The sequence below is a fragment of the Leuresthes tenuis genome, unplaced genomic scaffold (assembly GCF_036924035.1).
Source record: "Leuresthes tenuis unplaced genomic scaffold, fLeuTen1.0.hap1 SCAF_22, whole genome shotgun sequence".
In the NCBI taxonomy this organism is placed as follows: domain Eukaryota; kingdom Metazoa; phylum Chordata; class Actinopteri; order Atheriniformes; family Atherinopsidae; genus Leuresthes; species Leuresthes tenuis.
In genome coordinates, this window is record NW_027325376.1 from 18267572 (window position 1) to 18283178 (window position 15607).

The 15607-nt window shown below is 42.9% G+C and overlaps 3 protein-coding genes across 3 annotated transcripts; 2 read left to right on the forward strand and 1 right to left on the reverse strand.

Annotated features, from left to right (window-relative positions):
- The first annotated feature begins 266 nt into the window (after positions 1-266).
- grpel1 (GrpE-like 1, mitochondrial) lies at positions 267-5568 on the forward strand. Its single transcript, XM_072376587.1, has 4 exons — positions 267-403; positions 2732-2879; positions 3473-3554; positions 4010-5568. Exons 1-4 carry the CDS (start codon positions 336-338, stop codon positions 4354-4356), a joined length of 645 nt encoding a protein of 214 aa, XP_072232688.1. The 5' UTR covers positions 267-335; the 3' UTR covers positions 4357-5568.
- A 254-nt stretch (positions 5569-5822) lies between these two features.
- On the reverse strand, positions 5823-11591 carry tada2b (transcriptional adaptor 2B). Its single transcript, XM_072376562.1, has 2 exons — positions 11290-11591; positions 5823-9459 (listed from the first exon to the last, which is right to left on the reverse strand). Exons 1-2 carry the CDS (start codon positions 11557-11559, stop codon positions 8251-8253), a joined length of 1479 nt encoding a protein of 492 aa, XP_072232663.1. The 5' UTR covers positions 11560-11591; the 3' UTR covers positions 5823-8250.
- Positions 11592-11662: 71 nt separating this feature from the next.
- On the forward strand, positions 11663-15246 carry cfap184 (cilia and flagella associated protein 184). The gene is made up of 3 exons (XM_072376563.1): positions 11663-12483; positions 13765-14112; positions 14240-15246. The coding sequence occupies exons 1-3, from the start codon at positions 11836-11838 to the stop codon at positions 14564-14566; spliced, it is 1323 nt and encodes a 440-aa protein (XP_072232664.1). The 5' UTR covers positions 11663-11835; the 3' UTR covers positions 14567-15246.
- The last annotated feature ends 361 nt before the right edge of the window (positions 15247-15607 follow it).

Consider the following 15607-nt stretch of genomic DNA (forward strand, 5'->3'; position numbering starts at 1 on the left):
AAAGTTTAAATTAATCCTTATTTACTTTTAACATTAAACCTAAATACATAACACCAAAAACGTTTTGAGTTCAATAACCACGGGATGAATAACCTTCTGTTTAGTAAGTGTCGAAAAAATAACTGTCCTTGGTCACATGTGTAGTGTTCACCTTTGACTGAAAATCAACCAAACTTGGTGTTGTCGTCAAGCGCTTTGATTAATCCGATTGGCCGTCTGAGGGAGTATTTGTTCATACTCAATTTTGATTGGCTCAAACACTACGTTCCAAACATCAGAATTGTTCGACCAGTCAGCGTGTGCTGCAAGGAAGAGTTTACTTGTACATCTGGAAAATGGCGAGTTGGTGTGTACGAGCCGTGAGACAGAGCTACTCACTTGTAGCTTCACCTGCCTTGATAAGGTAAACGTCACTTATTGTTGACATCATGTTTTGAAATGTGCTTTTACGGAAACTCTTGGCTTGCTGTAACCAGTGCTTCAGCTCTTGTCAGCTCACGACTGGAACCAGCTAGCAGCGTTAGCTTTTGAAACCTACCATAGGCTTCACTATTGACCTTTACAGACCGTGGCGCCAGGTATTTGTTGGGGTTTTTTTTGTTTTTTTGTTTTTTTTTTTGTTGGACATGTTCTAGCTCACAGGTAAGCTTAATCGTGTATGTATGTATGGTGTGACATTGTTGGCATGTCATTGCTAAAGCGGGCGAGTGATGACATAACATACTGTAACTGTGAAGGGATGGATACGTTTGATGCTAAGCTAACGTTCGAACTGTGTAATTACATGTTCAAATAGAATAATAAGGTTGGAGTTAGCTTTTGAGTTGTGTTAGTGTGACAGTTTTTGCGTTTGTTTAACTGTAGCTTCATATGAATTAAAACAAGGATCTTGGATGGAGGTGCGCGTCATATCCTCACCTTGTTCTGTTACTTAAAGAGAGATGATGACATAAGTTGAAACAGTGAGATGGACACTTCTCCAGCTTGGACTGTTTACTTTATCGGTGAACTGCGGAAATTTGTATGACACTGTACTGTAATAGTGTTAGTGTAAATAGTAGTAATAGTAATGGTTAAGTTGACTATACATCATACAAAAAGAAGTATTGTCTTCATCTGTCTTCATTTCGTCACTGTTAAATCTGAATAGTGAGTCACTTTTATTTGTTTGTTCATTCATTTTTTTGTTGTTGTTGTTTTTGTTCTCCTGGTTTTAATTTAAAACTGAGGAGAGGACAGAAAAGTAAGCAGAAAGAAGGTGATAACCTGCATTAAAAGCTCCAGGCAGGGACACAAAACAGGACTTCTAATGAGGGTGTAGAGATGCATCGGATCGGCAATCAGCAAACCAACATCATCAATCCAAAAGGAAAACATCGATCAGACATCAAAACTTTGATGATTTGTGTGATGTGCCTTTATTTTGAAATATTATTTTATTGCGAAATTCCTCTGGCTCATCCAAAAAAAAAATTGTTTGTACAAATAGAAATGTATTGCTCATTTAACTTTCATATACTTTATGTGGAACTCGTTGAAGCTTAAAGTACAAAACGTGCTACTGTCAATCACTGGCTCCGGAATTGACTTGAATCAAAATTGTATCGAGGCAGAATTGGTGATATTGGCAAGTATCAAGTCATCCATTGAATCGATATGATATTATATTGTGGTCAACGTGTGATTTCCACAGCCAGCTTCTAGCCGTTGCACATGCTCTGGTTCAGGACTGCTGCTAGAGCCAGTGCTAAGTTGGTTCTAGCTAAGAAATGGTTTGATGTTTCCACAGCCAGAGAGCCGCAACAGAGCTAGTATGTCGCTTTAAACGTCTCAATATCACAGGTATAGTTCATTAACACTGTTTTAAACAGCAGTTGGTGTTTGTATAATCTCTCTGCAACGCTAACTGGTGTTTCCAAATGCTAACAGGGATTCATGAGCGGTGACACAAAAGAATTTCTACTCATTAAAGGAGACATTATGCCCTTTTTCCACCAGCTGACACAATTTCCAGAGGTCCTGATGAACTCTTTGATATTCTTTGGTTAGAATAACACATTTTCATCCATTAATTAGTAACTCAGCTCCACCCATCTCTTTCTTTGGAACGGCCTCCTTTGAGATCTATGATACTCAATAACCCCAGGAGTGTATTATTTTAGTCTGCAGTAAGCAGCCTGAGAGCTCAGACCACACTCCAAACTAATAGAAAACTGCTTGACTGGCAATTTTTGTTGTCAGATACTGACATTTCCCCCATCTGCTGTTGAACCATGGACAGCTGATGGGCTGGTTTATAACACATTTAAGAACATGTGCCATAGATCCTCCGTCGCATCTCGGCTCCGTAGAATCTGTCGGCCCAATCCTCTGCTGTTTATTTCAGCTTTTAGCAGCTAACAGTAAGAAGCGTCGCTTGTATGATCCACTGGTGTTTGCTTTAGTTGTAGCAAAATGATAAGTAAGAGCAAATTTCAACTATGACACATTTTTAGATATATGGGCCGCAAATAAAATGCCAGAGTTATCAGATAATGTTTTTAATTATCCGTACATGTAGCAGCACAGTTTTTCACAGTTCTCTCCTGGAATAAACGCCTCACTGGTCTCGCTTTTTTCTTCTTTTTTTTTTCTTTGGTGGTTGAAACAGAAAGAACTGGTTCAAACTTAGGTCCTGGCTCCAAACCACCGCTAGAAGCACTTAATTTTAACCTTTTTCCTTACCGTCCAGAGTGTCTCCGCGCATGCTGTGCACGGCCACCCAGCAGAAGAATGGCCAAGGACCAGAGGAGGAGGCTGACAAGCCAGAGCAGACTGCAGGGGAGAAGACCCTGATGGAGGAGAAGACCCGGCTGGAGGAGCAGCTCAAAGAAATGACAGTAAGTCAGAACTGGCCTCAAGTCAGTGTGATCCTCCAGCTGCACTTTCCCTTTGAAGAAACGGGATCATTCTTTCACCTCAACCTTTTTTAAATGACATGTACTGCTTCTAATCCAACATTCTACTAATGAGTAAATGAACAAGCTTTCGGTTTGCTAAAAATAAGTCCTAAACTACCAAATCCAAACATTTGGATTCCTGCTTCTCTAATGCCAGGATGTGCTGATTATGTTTTTTTTTTCTTTCTTTCCTGTTTACTGTAAATCAGACAAAGGGAGCAATTTAAAGATGTCTCTCTGGGTCTTAGCAGATCAGATGTATGTTACAGACTGCATCAGTTCACTAAAAACAAATAGAATCACTGTTTTAAAAAACTGTGTCGCTGTAGTTAACTTCACCACCAAAGTAAATGCAGTGATAACTGAGGTGTGATTGTTCGATTCACTGCTGTTGTTTTCTCTTTCAAGGGGATATTTTCATAATGATATTTCTAAAAGAAATTGATGCTCATGACTGGTTACAGTTTGTTCTGCCGCGCTTCATTAGACGATGCACATGACTATTTTAAACTGTCCTTGTGCTTTTTTAACAGGAGAAGTATAAGAGGGCCTTAGCAGACACAGAGAACCTGAGGATGAGGAGTCAGAGGATGGTAGAGGATGCTAAATTATACGGTAAAAACATCTTTGTATTTTAACTTTCTGCTTCTTCACACGCTCACAGTTTGCAGCACCTTTAAAAACCTTTTTTTTTTTTTAAAAGTCTATCAGAATGAGATCAAATAATCTGCAGTTGCACACTCCCACCACTTGGTGTCACAAAAGGGCAACTTAAGCCTTTTCCTGGTGTCTCTATTGAGTAGTTGAGCTGTTAGATTGGTGTACTTCAAACTTGTAATCACTATTTAGATTTTTTTATGTACTTTATTTTTCTTAAAAGTAAAAATGTAACCATGACATTTATCGTTGGTTAGACATGTAATGCAGCTGTATTGTATTTTTTTTTCTAAATGGTTAATACGTAGCTACAGATAAGTATTATTTGTAAATGTCGTCATGCGACAGCGCGGATCTTGATGCAGAACATTTCTGCTCAAAACTCACACCGTCAAACCTCTTTCTCTCTCCAGGGATCCAAGGCTTCTGTAAGGACCTGTTGGAGGTGGCTGACATCTTGGAGAAGGCCACAGAGAGCGTGCCCAAGGAGGAGGTGACGAGCCAGAATCCTCACCTGAAGAACCTGTACGACGGCCTGGTGATGACCGAGGTCCAGTTCCAGAAGGTGTTCACCAAGCACGGCCTGCTCAGGCTTAACCCAGAAGGCCAGAAGTTTGATCCGTACGAGCACGAGGCCCTCTTCCACGCCCCCGTAGAGGGCAAAGAGCCTGGCACTGTCGCCATAGTAACCAAAGTGGGCTACAAGATTCACGGTCGCACCCTCAGGCCGGCGTTGGTTGGTGTCGTCAAAGCCCCCTAGCGCTGAAGTGGCGCCTACGTAACGGTGGGATCAGCGTTGTTGATGGATAACCCCGGATAGATGCTCAGGAGGCCGCTCAAGGTCCGCCACCCTGTTCCCACAAGCCCGTCCCGGCACCTCCACCATCCCCAGGTGCCTCAGAGACACGGCAACCCAACTGAACTATATGTTGACTATATCAAAAGGTTTCTAAGAGATATACTTTGTCTGGCGCAGGACATTTTTTGTCATAAGTCATGTGAGTTGAGTTCTTTAAAGATATTTAAATAAAAAGTCACCAGATCACCGGCCGAGGCTCTGTCTGTTCGCAGAGAAGATAAAGGTCATTATCCTCCAGGAGAAGAAAAAGCAGGTTAGACAAAAGACGAGTGGGTGTACGCACAAAAATCTGTTCACAAAGCTACAAAGTAGTATCATTCCAGACTTGTTTAGAGTCACAATAATAATATTAATAATCTTCAAGTGAACTTAAATGAACTTCATTCTTCTCTGGAGATGTGACGGAAAGGCTGAGATGTTACTTTGCTCTGAGGTTCGCTTCCCAAGTGGAAGTTTGGCTTGAACACATTTATCTTGTTCATGTGGACATGACCGGGTCAGCGAAAGCAACCTCAGCCAGTCTAACATCTCACGGTTTGGCTCCGTAATAACAAGCGACGATGTAGCGGCGGCATCTGTGAACCAGTGTGACAATTATGTGTGGACCCCCGTCCAAATATTCCAGCATCACAATAAAGCGATTCATGTTGAAATCCTCGTTGGATTAAGTGTCTTGACTCCTACACGGGACACTCTTCACCCCAGGCTTTTTTTTTTCTTTGTTTAAAACATTTTTGGGAGGAAAATTCCACATCGAGTACGATTATCTTGTTCTGGGTGTTTAAAGCCATTTAGAACACCAGCAATAGTGTTGGTCTGCCACAATAGAATCCTAAACGGAAGCCAGATTAAAACTTTAATGTATAAAAAGTGAAAGAACCTGCTTTATTTGACAGGATTATTGCCGCTGATCATTTGCTTCTGGAGGTGAATTCAGTTTAGTGGAGTAACTGAGTTATTAATGACAATTTATTCCATTTAAAAGCTTTTTAAAACCGTTTGGTTTGGTCTTGCTGTGTTCATTCTTTTATCCAATCATCAGTGGTTTTATTTCAGTTTATAATGCGGATTTGCTGTTCATGTGATTTTAATGTGAAAAAGCAGAACTCGATTAAACTGACGATGGGACATTTTCAAAGTTTCAAAGTGTAACTGTTTTTACTTCCTTTCACTTGCGTAAAGATTCACAGGCTCTCGGTTTCCAAATGAAACAATTTTACAATTTTCATTCTCTGAAATTCTGAAAGTGTTTCCCAAAGGCAGTGAAAGAGAACATCGGAACCACCAGGCTGCGAAACGGGGGCTGCTCTCTGCGTCCAGCTCAGCTCCTCTGGGGCCGCTGTCCTGCGGGTTTTAGATGTTTCTCTGCTTCTGATTAGCTGGATCTCTTCAAAAGATTGAAGTTCTGCACAAGCCTGCTAAGGATGCATTGATACATCGGCCCTCGAGGACCGGCTGTGGACATCCGTGGCTTAAACCCACCGGAGAGGAAACGGGACTGTCGTGCACCTTTAACGCAGCTCCACACGCGCCTTTTGCGCAACGAAAAGCAGAGAATTAAAGCTGGAACTAAAGCCTCAGAAAACGCTGCTTTGTGATCCAAAAACATTTCTTTCTTTCTTTTTTTAATACAAAAGCTATAAAAATTTCCATGACACAAAATACTGTACATTTCACAAGCCACTAATTATACCACCCCCCCCAAAAAAAAATTTATCTTACAAAATTCTTAACATACGGTGACACACGTAAGCAAACCCACCCCTCTTCTTAAAAAATATCTGTTCCATTCGCTTCTTCTACATCTAGTTTCCAGGTTTTTATTCTTTGAGCAACCTGGAACGTTTGGCTGAACGTGCAGAACAATGCAATCAGTCTGTGGGTGGAAAGCATCGCCACCTTCATTAGAACATTCCAACACGATAAAAGGATTTTTGTTGACCTTGAAGGTAAAAAATAAAAATAAAAAAATCATTGATAAAATGCACATCATCTCTATTTTACAGTATTGACACGAAGCTCATTCTGCTGCTGAGACGTTTTCACTCCATCACCGACAGCTGACAGAACTCTGAGTCCAGTTGGAATATGTTAAAAAATGATTTACAGGAATGGACCCGCATGGAAAAAACAAAGAAAAACTTTTTTTTATTCGCACCCTTTCTGTGTAGAGTATCTAAACCCACTCTGACCCAGAGTCAAAGTGCCAAACCACTTGCTAAAGTCCCTTAAAACTCTGTGCCATCGATCAGTGGGTCTTCGTGACTGTAAACGATGAATATTTGTGCTGAATACACTCGCCTGGAAGACGGGCCGTTAAAGGTGTTTCGGACGGGCAGCTGGGCGCGGTAATTACATCCAAGCAGGAGGGAAAAGTGCACTTGTTGGGGCCTCATTTCTGCCCTGGTTCACTACACGTTTGGTGCTCTAGTCGCAGTGTGTTTAAACACGGGATCGGGTCAAACTCTACAGTGTGTGCGCATGTCTCTCCCAGTGTAACACGAACGCTTTCGTGAACTTCCGTCGACAATCGGTAAAGTATTACTAAATACGTATTTTATGGATTTTTTTTTTTTACCATAATGTACACGCAACCGATCCAAACTCTCAGTGCAGATAATGATTTATATGCTACGATAAAAAATAAAAAAAAAAAAAAAAATCCAACGGGACATTTTTTTTAAGCAGCCCCAGCTACCACCAGAGTTAATGCCACCGAAGACCTGCATTTAAACCTCTAAAGTGACTACATTTCATTCAGCACCATCAGCTCACACGTTCCACACCTTTCCTCTTTAATTCAGCTCTCCTGCTGACAGCTGGGGGCAGGTAACATCTGGTTTGATGCACAGCTGCATGAAGTGGGCAGCCATTTTTCAGCGCTGTGGCTGAACTTGGTTTTTTTGACTGTATTGTATCGCGTGAACAGGGAAAAGTCATCTCACTGACACAGATGTGTAACAACTCGGATCTGAAAGGCTTTCACCGGCACGCGACCCGTCATCTGACTTTGTTCGGTTTCTAATGGGTGTGCTTTAAATTCAGTTACCGAACCCAAGTTGGTGAGATAATAAGAAACATGGCAACAACGCCTTGTGGTGGAAACAATAGTGTCGGGAAACTTTTAGCACATTTTTTTGGACATTTTCATTCCATTTACTGGCCGTCCAACATGCTGATACACCGAAGCTCAGCTGAAGTACTGAACTTGCAGCCATCTTCATTTCAAACAGCCAGCTCTTGCTGAAAAGGTCCCAGGCGTGTTTTAAACCAATGAACGCCAAACAAAATACACCAAACCGGATAGTTAACAGAGAAACTCACTGTTGATTTTTTTTGTGTGTGTGTAGGAAAAGCCTTGTTTTCAGCATGACCTTTGCCCTTTAGCTGTTTGAATTTAAAGGAACATTTCTCCATTAATATCTGCAGGGAGCGTGTCGCAGTAACACTAAAAACGACTCTGAAACGGCTCGTTCTTTTTTTGTAGTTGTTCTTATTGTCATTTAGAATCACTGCCGACCCAAAGCTGTCACTCACCGTCGTCCCTTTCAAATGCAAAAATATAGTCTTAGATTTCTTCCTTTACCTGGTATGAAAATATACTTTTTAAATTTTTTTTCCAGTGGGACATCTTCTTTTTTTCTTCCTTTGTAATGTACATATTCACAAATTCAACCCTGAAAATTAAAACAAAACAAAACAAAACAAAAAGGATGACAGCCAGTAGTTCTGTCCTTCCCTTCGGAGCGTTTATGAGCTGCCATCAGCTTATTATTACCGAGCCGCACCGGGCTGCTACGAGGCGTCTCTGGATATCCAGCCGCTCTCTGTGAGGAAGGTGAGAATGCGCTTCTTGAGGACCTTGTCCAGGTAGCTGGGCAGCCGGCTCTTGGCCGGGATGCCTTGCCTTTTCTGCAGGTGATCTTTGATGATGATGGTTTTGACAGTCAGGTAGCGTGTGGGGCTCAGGTTGAGAGAGTTACAAAGCACCTTCTCCCTGTCTGACAGTAGCTCAAAGCCCGTGAGATTCTCAATCGCTGCAAACTCGCCATCTTTGCCCTCTTCTTTGATCCCACCTCCAACCCCCAGCCCGCCAGCACCGCCTCCTCCACCACCAGCGCCGCCCCCGATTCCCAACCCGGAGCCAAGGCCGCCCCCTGAGCTGCCGCGTTTGGAGTTGACCACGCTTTTGTTCTCCTTGCGTTTCTCCCGTTTGTGGCGTGCGGCTTCGTATTCGGCAGACTCTTCCAGACGTGCGATGCCGTTGCGGCGGTAGCGCTGCAGCTCACGCACCTTGGCCCTCAGCACTCGCTCTTTATGCATGTTCTCAAAGAACTCTTCAAATTCCCGATGCGCCATGAACTGGCAGAGCGCCCGCAGCCGCACCCTCTGCTCCTTCTCTTCCTTGGTGATCTTTCTTTTTGGCGTGCTCGGAATGGGAACTGATCCCGCTGCCGCCATGGAGCCCGATCCGACAGCGCCTCCGCCTACTCCAGCTCCCCCGGCAGCACCAGAAGCACCTCCAACTCCCAACCCTCCCTGTTTCTCCTTCTCCTTGTCTTTCTTGTCTTTGCCGAGGAACGCAGGCACCAGGTTATAGTCTCGGGCGATGTTCTTCCGTCGCTGGCGTTCTCTGAGCTTGCGCACATACATGTCCACGTGGGCGCGTTTCATCTCAATTTCCACATCTTCGTCATCGTAGTTGACAGAGAGCCCACTGATGAGCTTCTCGGCATCCTGGTCATACTCAATTTCATAGTCGTCCCGCAGTGGCATGTAGCCAAGCTGCTGCTGCTCAACCAGGCTTATGTCCAGAGGCGGGAGGGGGGTGGTGAGGCTGGGCGACAGGGGGCCGCCGCTCGGACAGGTGTGGTCAGTCACCCGGTTGGGAATATTGTCAGGAATGCAGGCTTTGCCCAGGTTACCGTGGATGTACATCGTGACATAGTGTTCCATGACTTCCTGAGGAGTTCGGGATGCTCCGACATGCGCGGCCATGTCCTCCTGAAAGGGAACAAAGCAGAAGCTGTCACGAACCACCGACCAATCGCATTTAAGTGAGCTGTGGCTGCACGCAGGCTGACCCTATGATCCTTTATGAATGAACCCATTAGGACCTGCTGCAACTTATATGAAGATCTCCCCCATCAGGCCTGGAATGGTTTTACCCATATTATGATGTCATATCATGACTTTAAAGACATGTGGACGGGTTTATCATTTCTTTGCACTAGTGATAAAGGCAAGAGAAAAATTCAAACGTTTAACTTCTTAAAAGCTTTCAATTTCACGCCTCTTATTCCTCAGTTTTTGTAGAAAATAAAGACTTTAGTGGAAAGGCTGAGGTGTTCCAAAAAAAACCTCTTAATCACGCATCTGCTCCTACTGTTGGGGGGGTTCAAATCCTCCCTAAGGACCCGTCTTTTCTATTCGGCCTTTCTTAGGGGTTGAGCAAATTTTGTGTGGCTCGCAGATTCGACTGTTATTTTCATTGCGGTATTTCTACTCTTTGAAGCATTTTAGGCAACCTCGGCTGTTTTTAAATGTTCTCTATCGGAATAAAAAAAGATTTTAGAGTACTCTTTTTACACAAGCGGTCCGAGTGAGTCGAACAACAAGGTGACAGATTTTAGGACCGCTGATCCGACACCGCTGGCCTCATGAACAACACGGGCCAAATAAGAACATTCACATCATTCCTGTTTGAGCAAACATTTATATTCCTCTGACAAGTTTTAGTTACACTTCATTTTGTTGGCCCAATGAAACATTTACATTTTTGTTTTTATTTCTTTCAAGAGTGCCAAGTCATCAAGTCGGTAACTGTGTAACAGCTTATAAAAACTATTTTATCTTAATACATATATGTAGATATGTAGAAGCAATGTTATCATGCATGCTGTATTGCTTCTCCGGCATTAAAGGGATAACAAAACATGGCCAAACTGTAATCTTAAACATCAGTATCACTTCAGAATCTGTGCATTCCTGCCAACTACCACTTTAAAGTATACTTCATCTGTGGAGTTTTTGTCTATTCTAACGTTTCGTTCACACGGCGGTTTTGCTTGGTCGATGTTTTCTCAACGTTATCCATCCTGCAGCATCGCCTTCACACTGAGAAGTTCCCCCAACAAAAAGGCCAATGTGGCTTTCTTGAGTTATATGGTGTCCAGGTAAAACCGTCAACATCCTTTTCTTTCCGCGAAGCTTACCTTACTTAAATAGTGAGGAATAGGACTGATTGTATCTATAGGGATTCGTGATGTTGATACGCTGAATTTGACTTTGCACTATACCTGCTGTACAGTACAGTGCAAGAAAATCTATTTAGTGCAGGGATCCAATTTAAGATTAGGCGAGTGTCTGATAGATTTATATCAAAATAAACTGTAGAAGTATTAGTATTTCCTACAGCGTTTGTATTATACTACTGATCCGAGTAATATCACGTGCTGTTAATATTTCTTGGTATATTGCTACCACTGTGTGTGTGTGTGTGTGTGTGTGTTTTATCTCGTTGACCTCTCGTGCTTTTTTTACATATAAAACTGAACCTTGCTTAAAAACTCGGGTCTCATCTCCTGTTTTGGAGGTAATAAATTACAGAGCAGCATTTAGCTGGGATTCTGCTGTCTAATTTTTACGACAGGGTTAAAGTAATTAAGACATTAAGACATAAGTCATTTTTCTCTCCTGAAGTCGCAAACGTTATTCGTAACATTGCTGTTCGTTGACAACCTGTGTCCTGTCCGCACGCGCCAGAGCTAAAGTCTTGTTAGCATGTCATAAGCAGCACAGAGGTAACTCGAGTAATTAAATAAAGTCATGTACCCAGTTTCCAAATCCATACTGCTCGATAGCATCGAGTAACGACTGCTCTTCCCTGCTAGTCCATCCTCCCTCTGCCTCGGGACCCCAGAGAGAGAACCGACCGCCGTCGACCTGCTGGTAGCCGTGCCATCTCCGGTGATTACCGATTTCTGCACCCGCTGAGAAGCACTCCGGGCATAGCTCGATATCCGGGCAGTCGGTGCAGCGAAGCCGCAGGTTTGTAACATCTGCAAGGCAGTTCACGCAGTACTTCTTTCCCAGGTCGGCCATCTTGCCTGGCTCCTGCTTCTTGTTGTTGGAGGCAGAACTTCGCGCCTGCGCACATCGAGCCTCGCCAACGCTAGTCCGACACATCCCGCTTGTTAATATTCATAAGAATGGGCCAGAGCGCCTCCGATTGGCTCGTGTGCCCAGTTTCCAGGACAACGGAAACTAAACGAACTGTACAATTTACTACAAAATTGCGCGATCCTTGTAGCTCCTGATAAGTTGAACAAAAGGAATTTAAAAAGACCATTATTATTATTATTACTATTTTTATTTAATATGGACAAAGAGAATGACGCTGAGAAGGAAACATTAGAGGAGAACAATTCTCCAATTGATGTTAATAGTAATGAAATAGAAGATGGCGCAGCTGAAGTGGTGGCATTCAGTCATGAAGAAGAACATCCTGCCTTTAGGAGAGCCACAGATGTGCCTTCTGTTGAAGAAACAGCCACATGTGAGCCAAAAGAGAGCAGTGGAAAGGACGGTCTCAGAGTCGATCAAAAAACACTGTCACATGACCAAAGTGTTGAGTTTGAGATTTGCAGCAGTGATGACAATGAACCAGAAAGGGAAACCCCTACTCCTGCACACGAGGAAGAAGAGGAGGCCACTGCTGCGGCTGCAAACAAAGAGGACATTTGGTATGAAGGGTCCATGCAGCTTCTCCAGGAGCTGTGCAAGCAGAGAGATGAAACCAGTCAACAAAGCAGACAGCTGCAGATGAAGTTGGCTGAGTACCTTAGCAAGAGGACCAGAGATGACAGCCAGCTTGGGAGGGAAAAGCCTGTGACAGAGCAGCTGCAGGAGTATGAGAAGTACATCAATATCCTGAATGATTTGAAGCAGCAGCTCTATGCTGATTCAGAGTCAGTCCAGCGGCAGGCAGAGGAGCTGAGGTCACAATCCCAGGACAAGCTGGACAAGGTTGGTGTGTGTGTGATCAGAAGGACTTGAGGGAAGATAAATTAACTTTCTTTGAGCATGTGCTAATGACTAAAGGCATCTCTGACAATGACTCTGACTTGGCACTAAGTAAGTAAAACACCACGGTTAAAAGGCTGACAGGAGCTTCATTTCCCACTGTAAGCTGATGACAGTAGGTCTGGAATATTTGAGGCTTTAACCTCAAATCACAAAAAGAAAAAAAATATTGATTGAATTAATCTGTCATTTTGATCAAAAAGAAAACATATTAGTAGTTGATAAAGCAGGCTATAACTTGAGGTTTGTGGGGGTCACACAAATAGCAGATCTCCTTCACACTACACAGCAGGTGCACATTTTGTGTGAGTGCCACCCAAGAGCCAGAGAGAGAGTGGGCACCAGTTACAGAGCTGCTCATTGTTGACCAACTCGCCAGTCTATGCAAGTCAAACATCGATTGATGATTACCTCAAAACATGATAAATTTAGTTTGATTTTGGTTGTCATTTGCTGAATATCCTTATTATAATCATGGTGAACCTTCTCATAATTAAATGGGAATATAAATGTATCCGTCAACACAGCAACTCCCTGTGCTCACGGTGCAGTGGGTTCAGTGATGTCATGTGTATCCTCAGCTGAAATGTTTTTTTTTTCTATTTAGACAACATCCTCTTGGATAATTAGTCTATGTTTTGTCCAGACTTTCAGTTTCCTTTATTTAGTTTCCTGCTTTATCTATGATTTTTGCATGGCAAACAGGCATAAATGAACCTTGGCTGAAACAGAAACATTCAGTCAGTGCTACCTAATCTTGGGTTTTCACTTGTCATTTGAATGTGTCTTTATTGTGAATTTGATATTGGTTTACGAGGTTTTTTTAAATCCTGACATAGCGTTTTTAATTCATGTTTTACACAGCATCTCGATATTTTTGGAAACAAGGCTGGAAATTGCTTGTTCTCAGACTTAATTTCTCATTTCACGTGTTACGGCGCTAAAGAAAAATAGTATCCATGAATAGATCAACTATTTCAGAGGGGCTTTCGTGGTCCTGTCTCTGGGAGAAAATGAGTACAAGGGATCCACTCATGCAGTCATGTAAAGAACTGGGTGGAGGTGACATGCATACTGAACACTTAAGATATTGCTCTCAGAATTATTTAAAAAAAAAAACATTTTGCCAAATACAACTTGGAAGCCTGGTCAAAGCAGTCTTTGTCATCAAATGATTTCAAAATATCATGTAGATTTATTGATTTGTTTTATCCATGTCCTTAGGTGGAAGGTGAATGGCGAGCATTAGTGGCGCTGAAGCGGGATGCAGCTGTAACAGCACTGAGCCGTCACCTGGGTAAAGAGGCAGCCGAGGCCAAAGTGGAGGCAGTCCTGACAGCAGAGCAACTTCGGGAGGATGAGCTGATCAAGACATGCCTCAAGCACTTCAAGCTCAGGCTCAAGATCCGCAGGCTGGAGGCAGAGCTCCGTGATGGGGAAAAGCACGGCGGAGACCCGCTACAGATCGAGTTTGAGCAGTTGCAGGCTGAGAGGCTGGAGCAGAAAAAACAGGCCGAAAAGGAAAGCGAGGAATCGCTAAAGCTGCAGAGGAAGATCAGCCGCTGCTTGGAGGTGAGTCGATGAATGCATGGAACACAATTTGAGTCAAATTTCAAATTTATTTGTCGGCATCACAAAATATACTATTCGCTTTATGAGTGTCAATGGTGTGAACATTGTGTTTTTGCTGCTGTGTCAGGTCCTGTCAAGTGTGAAAGAGAAGCTGTACTGGAGCCAAATGGAGGTCAAGGGCAAGCGAGAGCGCCTCGAAGAGGTGGAGGCCACGTTGGCCAGGAAGAGGGACCTCCTGACCCGAACCAAAAAGACACGGAACAGCCTGCAGAGTGACAACCTGAGGCTGAAGGAGCGTCGTGGACTCCTGGGGAACAGGGTCCTGCTGCGGGACTTTGAGGACACTGTGGATGCCTCGGACCACCTGGAAAAACATCTGGAGAGTCTGAAGAGCCAGAAAGCTGAGATTATTCGCAGCTGTGGCAGATGGAGGAAGAAACTGGAGACGGGGTAATGATGACCAGGGTTAACGTCTAAAGTTGAGCATTCAAGTTACAATAGAAATAAATATAGGGGTTAAAATAGAGACTCTGAGCTTTGATTGAGGATATATACAATCAAACCGAAAGAAAAGTTTGAGAGTTTCCACTTTTTGGTATGTAGGAGCCTCTTTTTCAGAGGCTCAAAAAGCATTTTCATGGAGAGCTATGAGCAGTTTTTCTACTAAGCAATTTAGAGACAGTGGGAGCATTAGGAAAAGAAAGGTGAAGCGCACTCTTTGGGTGGAAGGCATCTGAATATCCAAGGCAACCACAAAGGAAAGACTTCATGCAAACAAATGCAGACAGTTCAACACAAGTGTGGAGACAGCTTGTAATGGTTCACACTCCAAGTTCTTTGGCTGAGCATTTGCAGTGTGATGGCATGGACATGCATAACATAAAGTGAAAGCCACCCAAGAGATTTTTTTTTAAAAGAAGAAGAGGAATAGTCTGCATTTGCAGATCTTTAACTGATAAGGCTACATTTCACTTGCTGAAGACAAAACTGATCACTGGAAAGACTCACAAGCAAACAGCTGGAGGCAGCTGCAGCAAAGTCCTGGTAGAATACCTCAAAGGAGGAAACCCAGTCTTCAGACAGTTATTGCCCAGATCCTCAATAAAGCACTAAAATCAATATGGTTATGTTATTTTGTCCTATTACTGTTTAGAACATTAAAAAAAAGGTTATATCAAAGTATTGTCATTTCAAAACCTTCCTAACTTTGGATATGAAAACCCTCAAAATAAAGCTCAGGCTGCTCTTTAAGTCTCTGTTATTACATAACTGTGTAATAACGTAATAGTAACAAATCTGTTTTAATAAACAGCTAAAATGTGCGAGTTTCCATATATATTCAAATGGCTGAATATACGAAAAAAAAAATCAAAGAATTTGAAATATCATCCACAAATCTTAAAGCAGAACTATGGAGCAATTAGCTCAGTTTATGGTGTTTTTTCAATATCCATCCATCCATCCATTATCTACCGCTTCTCCGGGGTCGGGTCAC

Bases quoted from the DNA above. Each gene is read 5' to 3' on its own strand.
- grpel1 (XM_072376587.1), top strand. From the start codon at position 336: ATGGCGAGTTGGTGTGTACGAGCCGTGAGACAGAGCTACTCACTTGTA. The intron at 2,880-3,472 runs GTAAGTCAGAAC...CTTTTTTAACAG, and splicing joins AGCAGCTCAAAGAAATGACA to GAGAAGTATAAGAGGGCCTT. The intron at 3,555-4,009 runs GTAAAAACATCT...TTCTCTCTCCAG, and splicing joins AGAGGATGCTAAATTATACG to GGATCCAAGGCTTCTGTAAG.
- cfap184 (XM_072376563.1), top strand. From the start codon at position 11,836: ATGGACAAAGAGAATGACGCTGAGAAGGAAACATTAGAGGAGAACAAT. The intron at 12,484-13,764 runs GTTGGTGTGTGT...CCATGTCCTTAG, and splicing joins CCCAGGACAAGCTGGACAAG to GTGGAAGGTGAATGGCGAGC. The intron at 14,113-14,239 runs GTGAGTCGATGA...CTGCTGTGTCAG, and splicing joins AGATCAGCCGCTGCTTGGAG to GTCCTGTCAAGTGTGAAAGA.
- tada2b (XM_072376562.1), bottom strand. From the start codon at position 11,559: ATGGCCGACCTGGGAAAGAAGTACTGCGTGAACTGCCTTGCAGATGTT. The intron at 9,460-11,289 runs GTACATGACTTT...GTTCCCTTTCAG, and splicing joins AGTATGGATTTGGAAACTGG to GAGGACATGGCCGCGCATGT.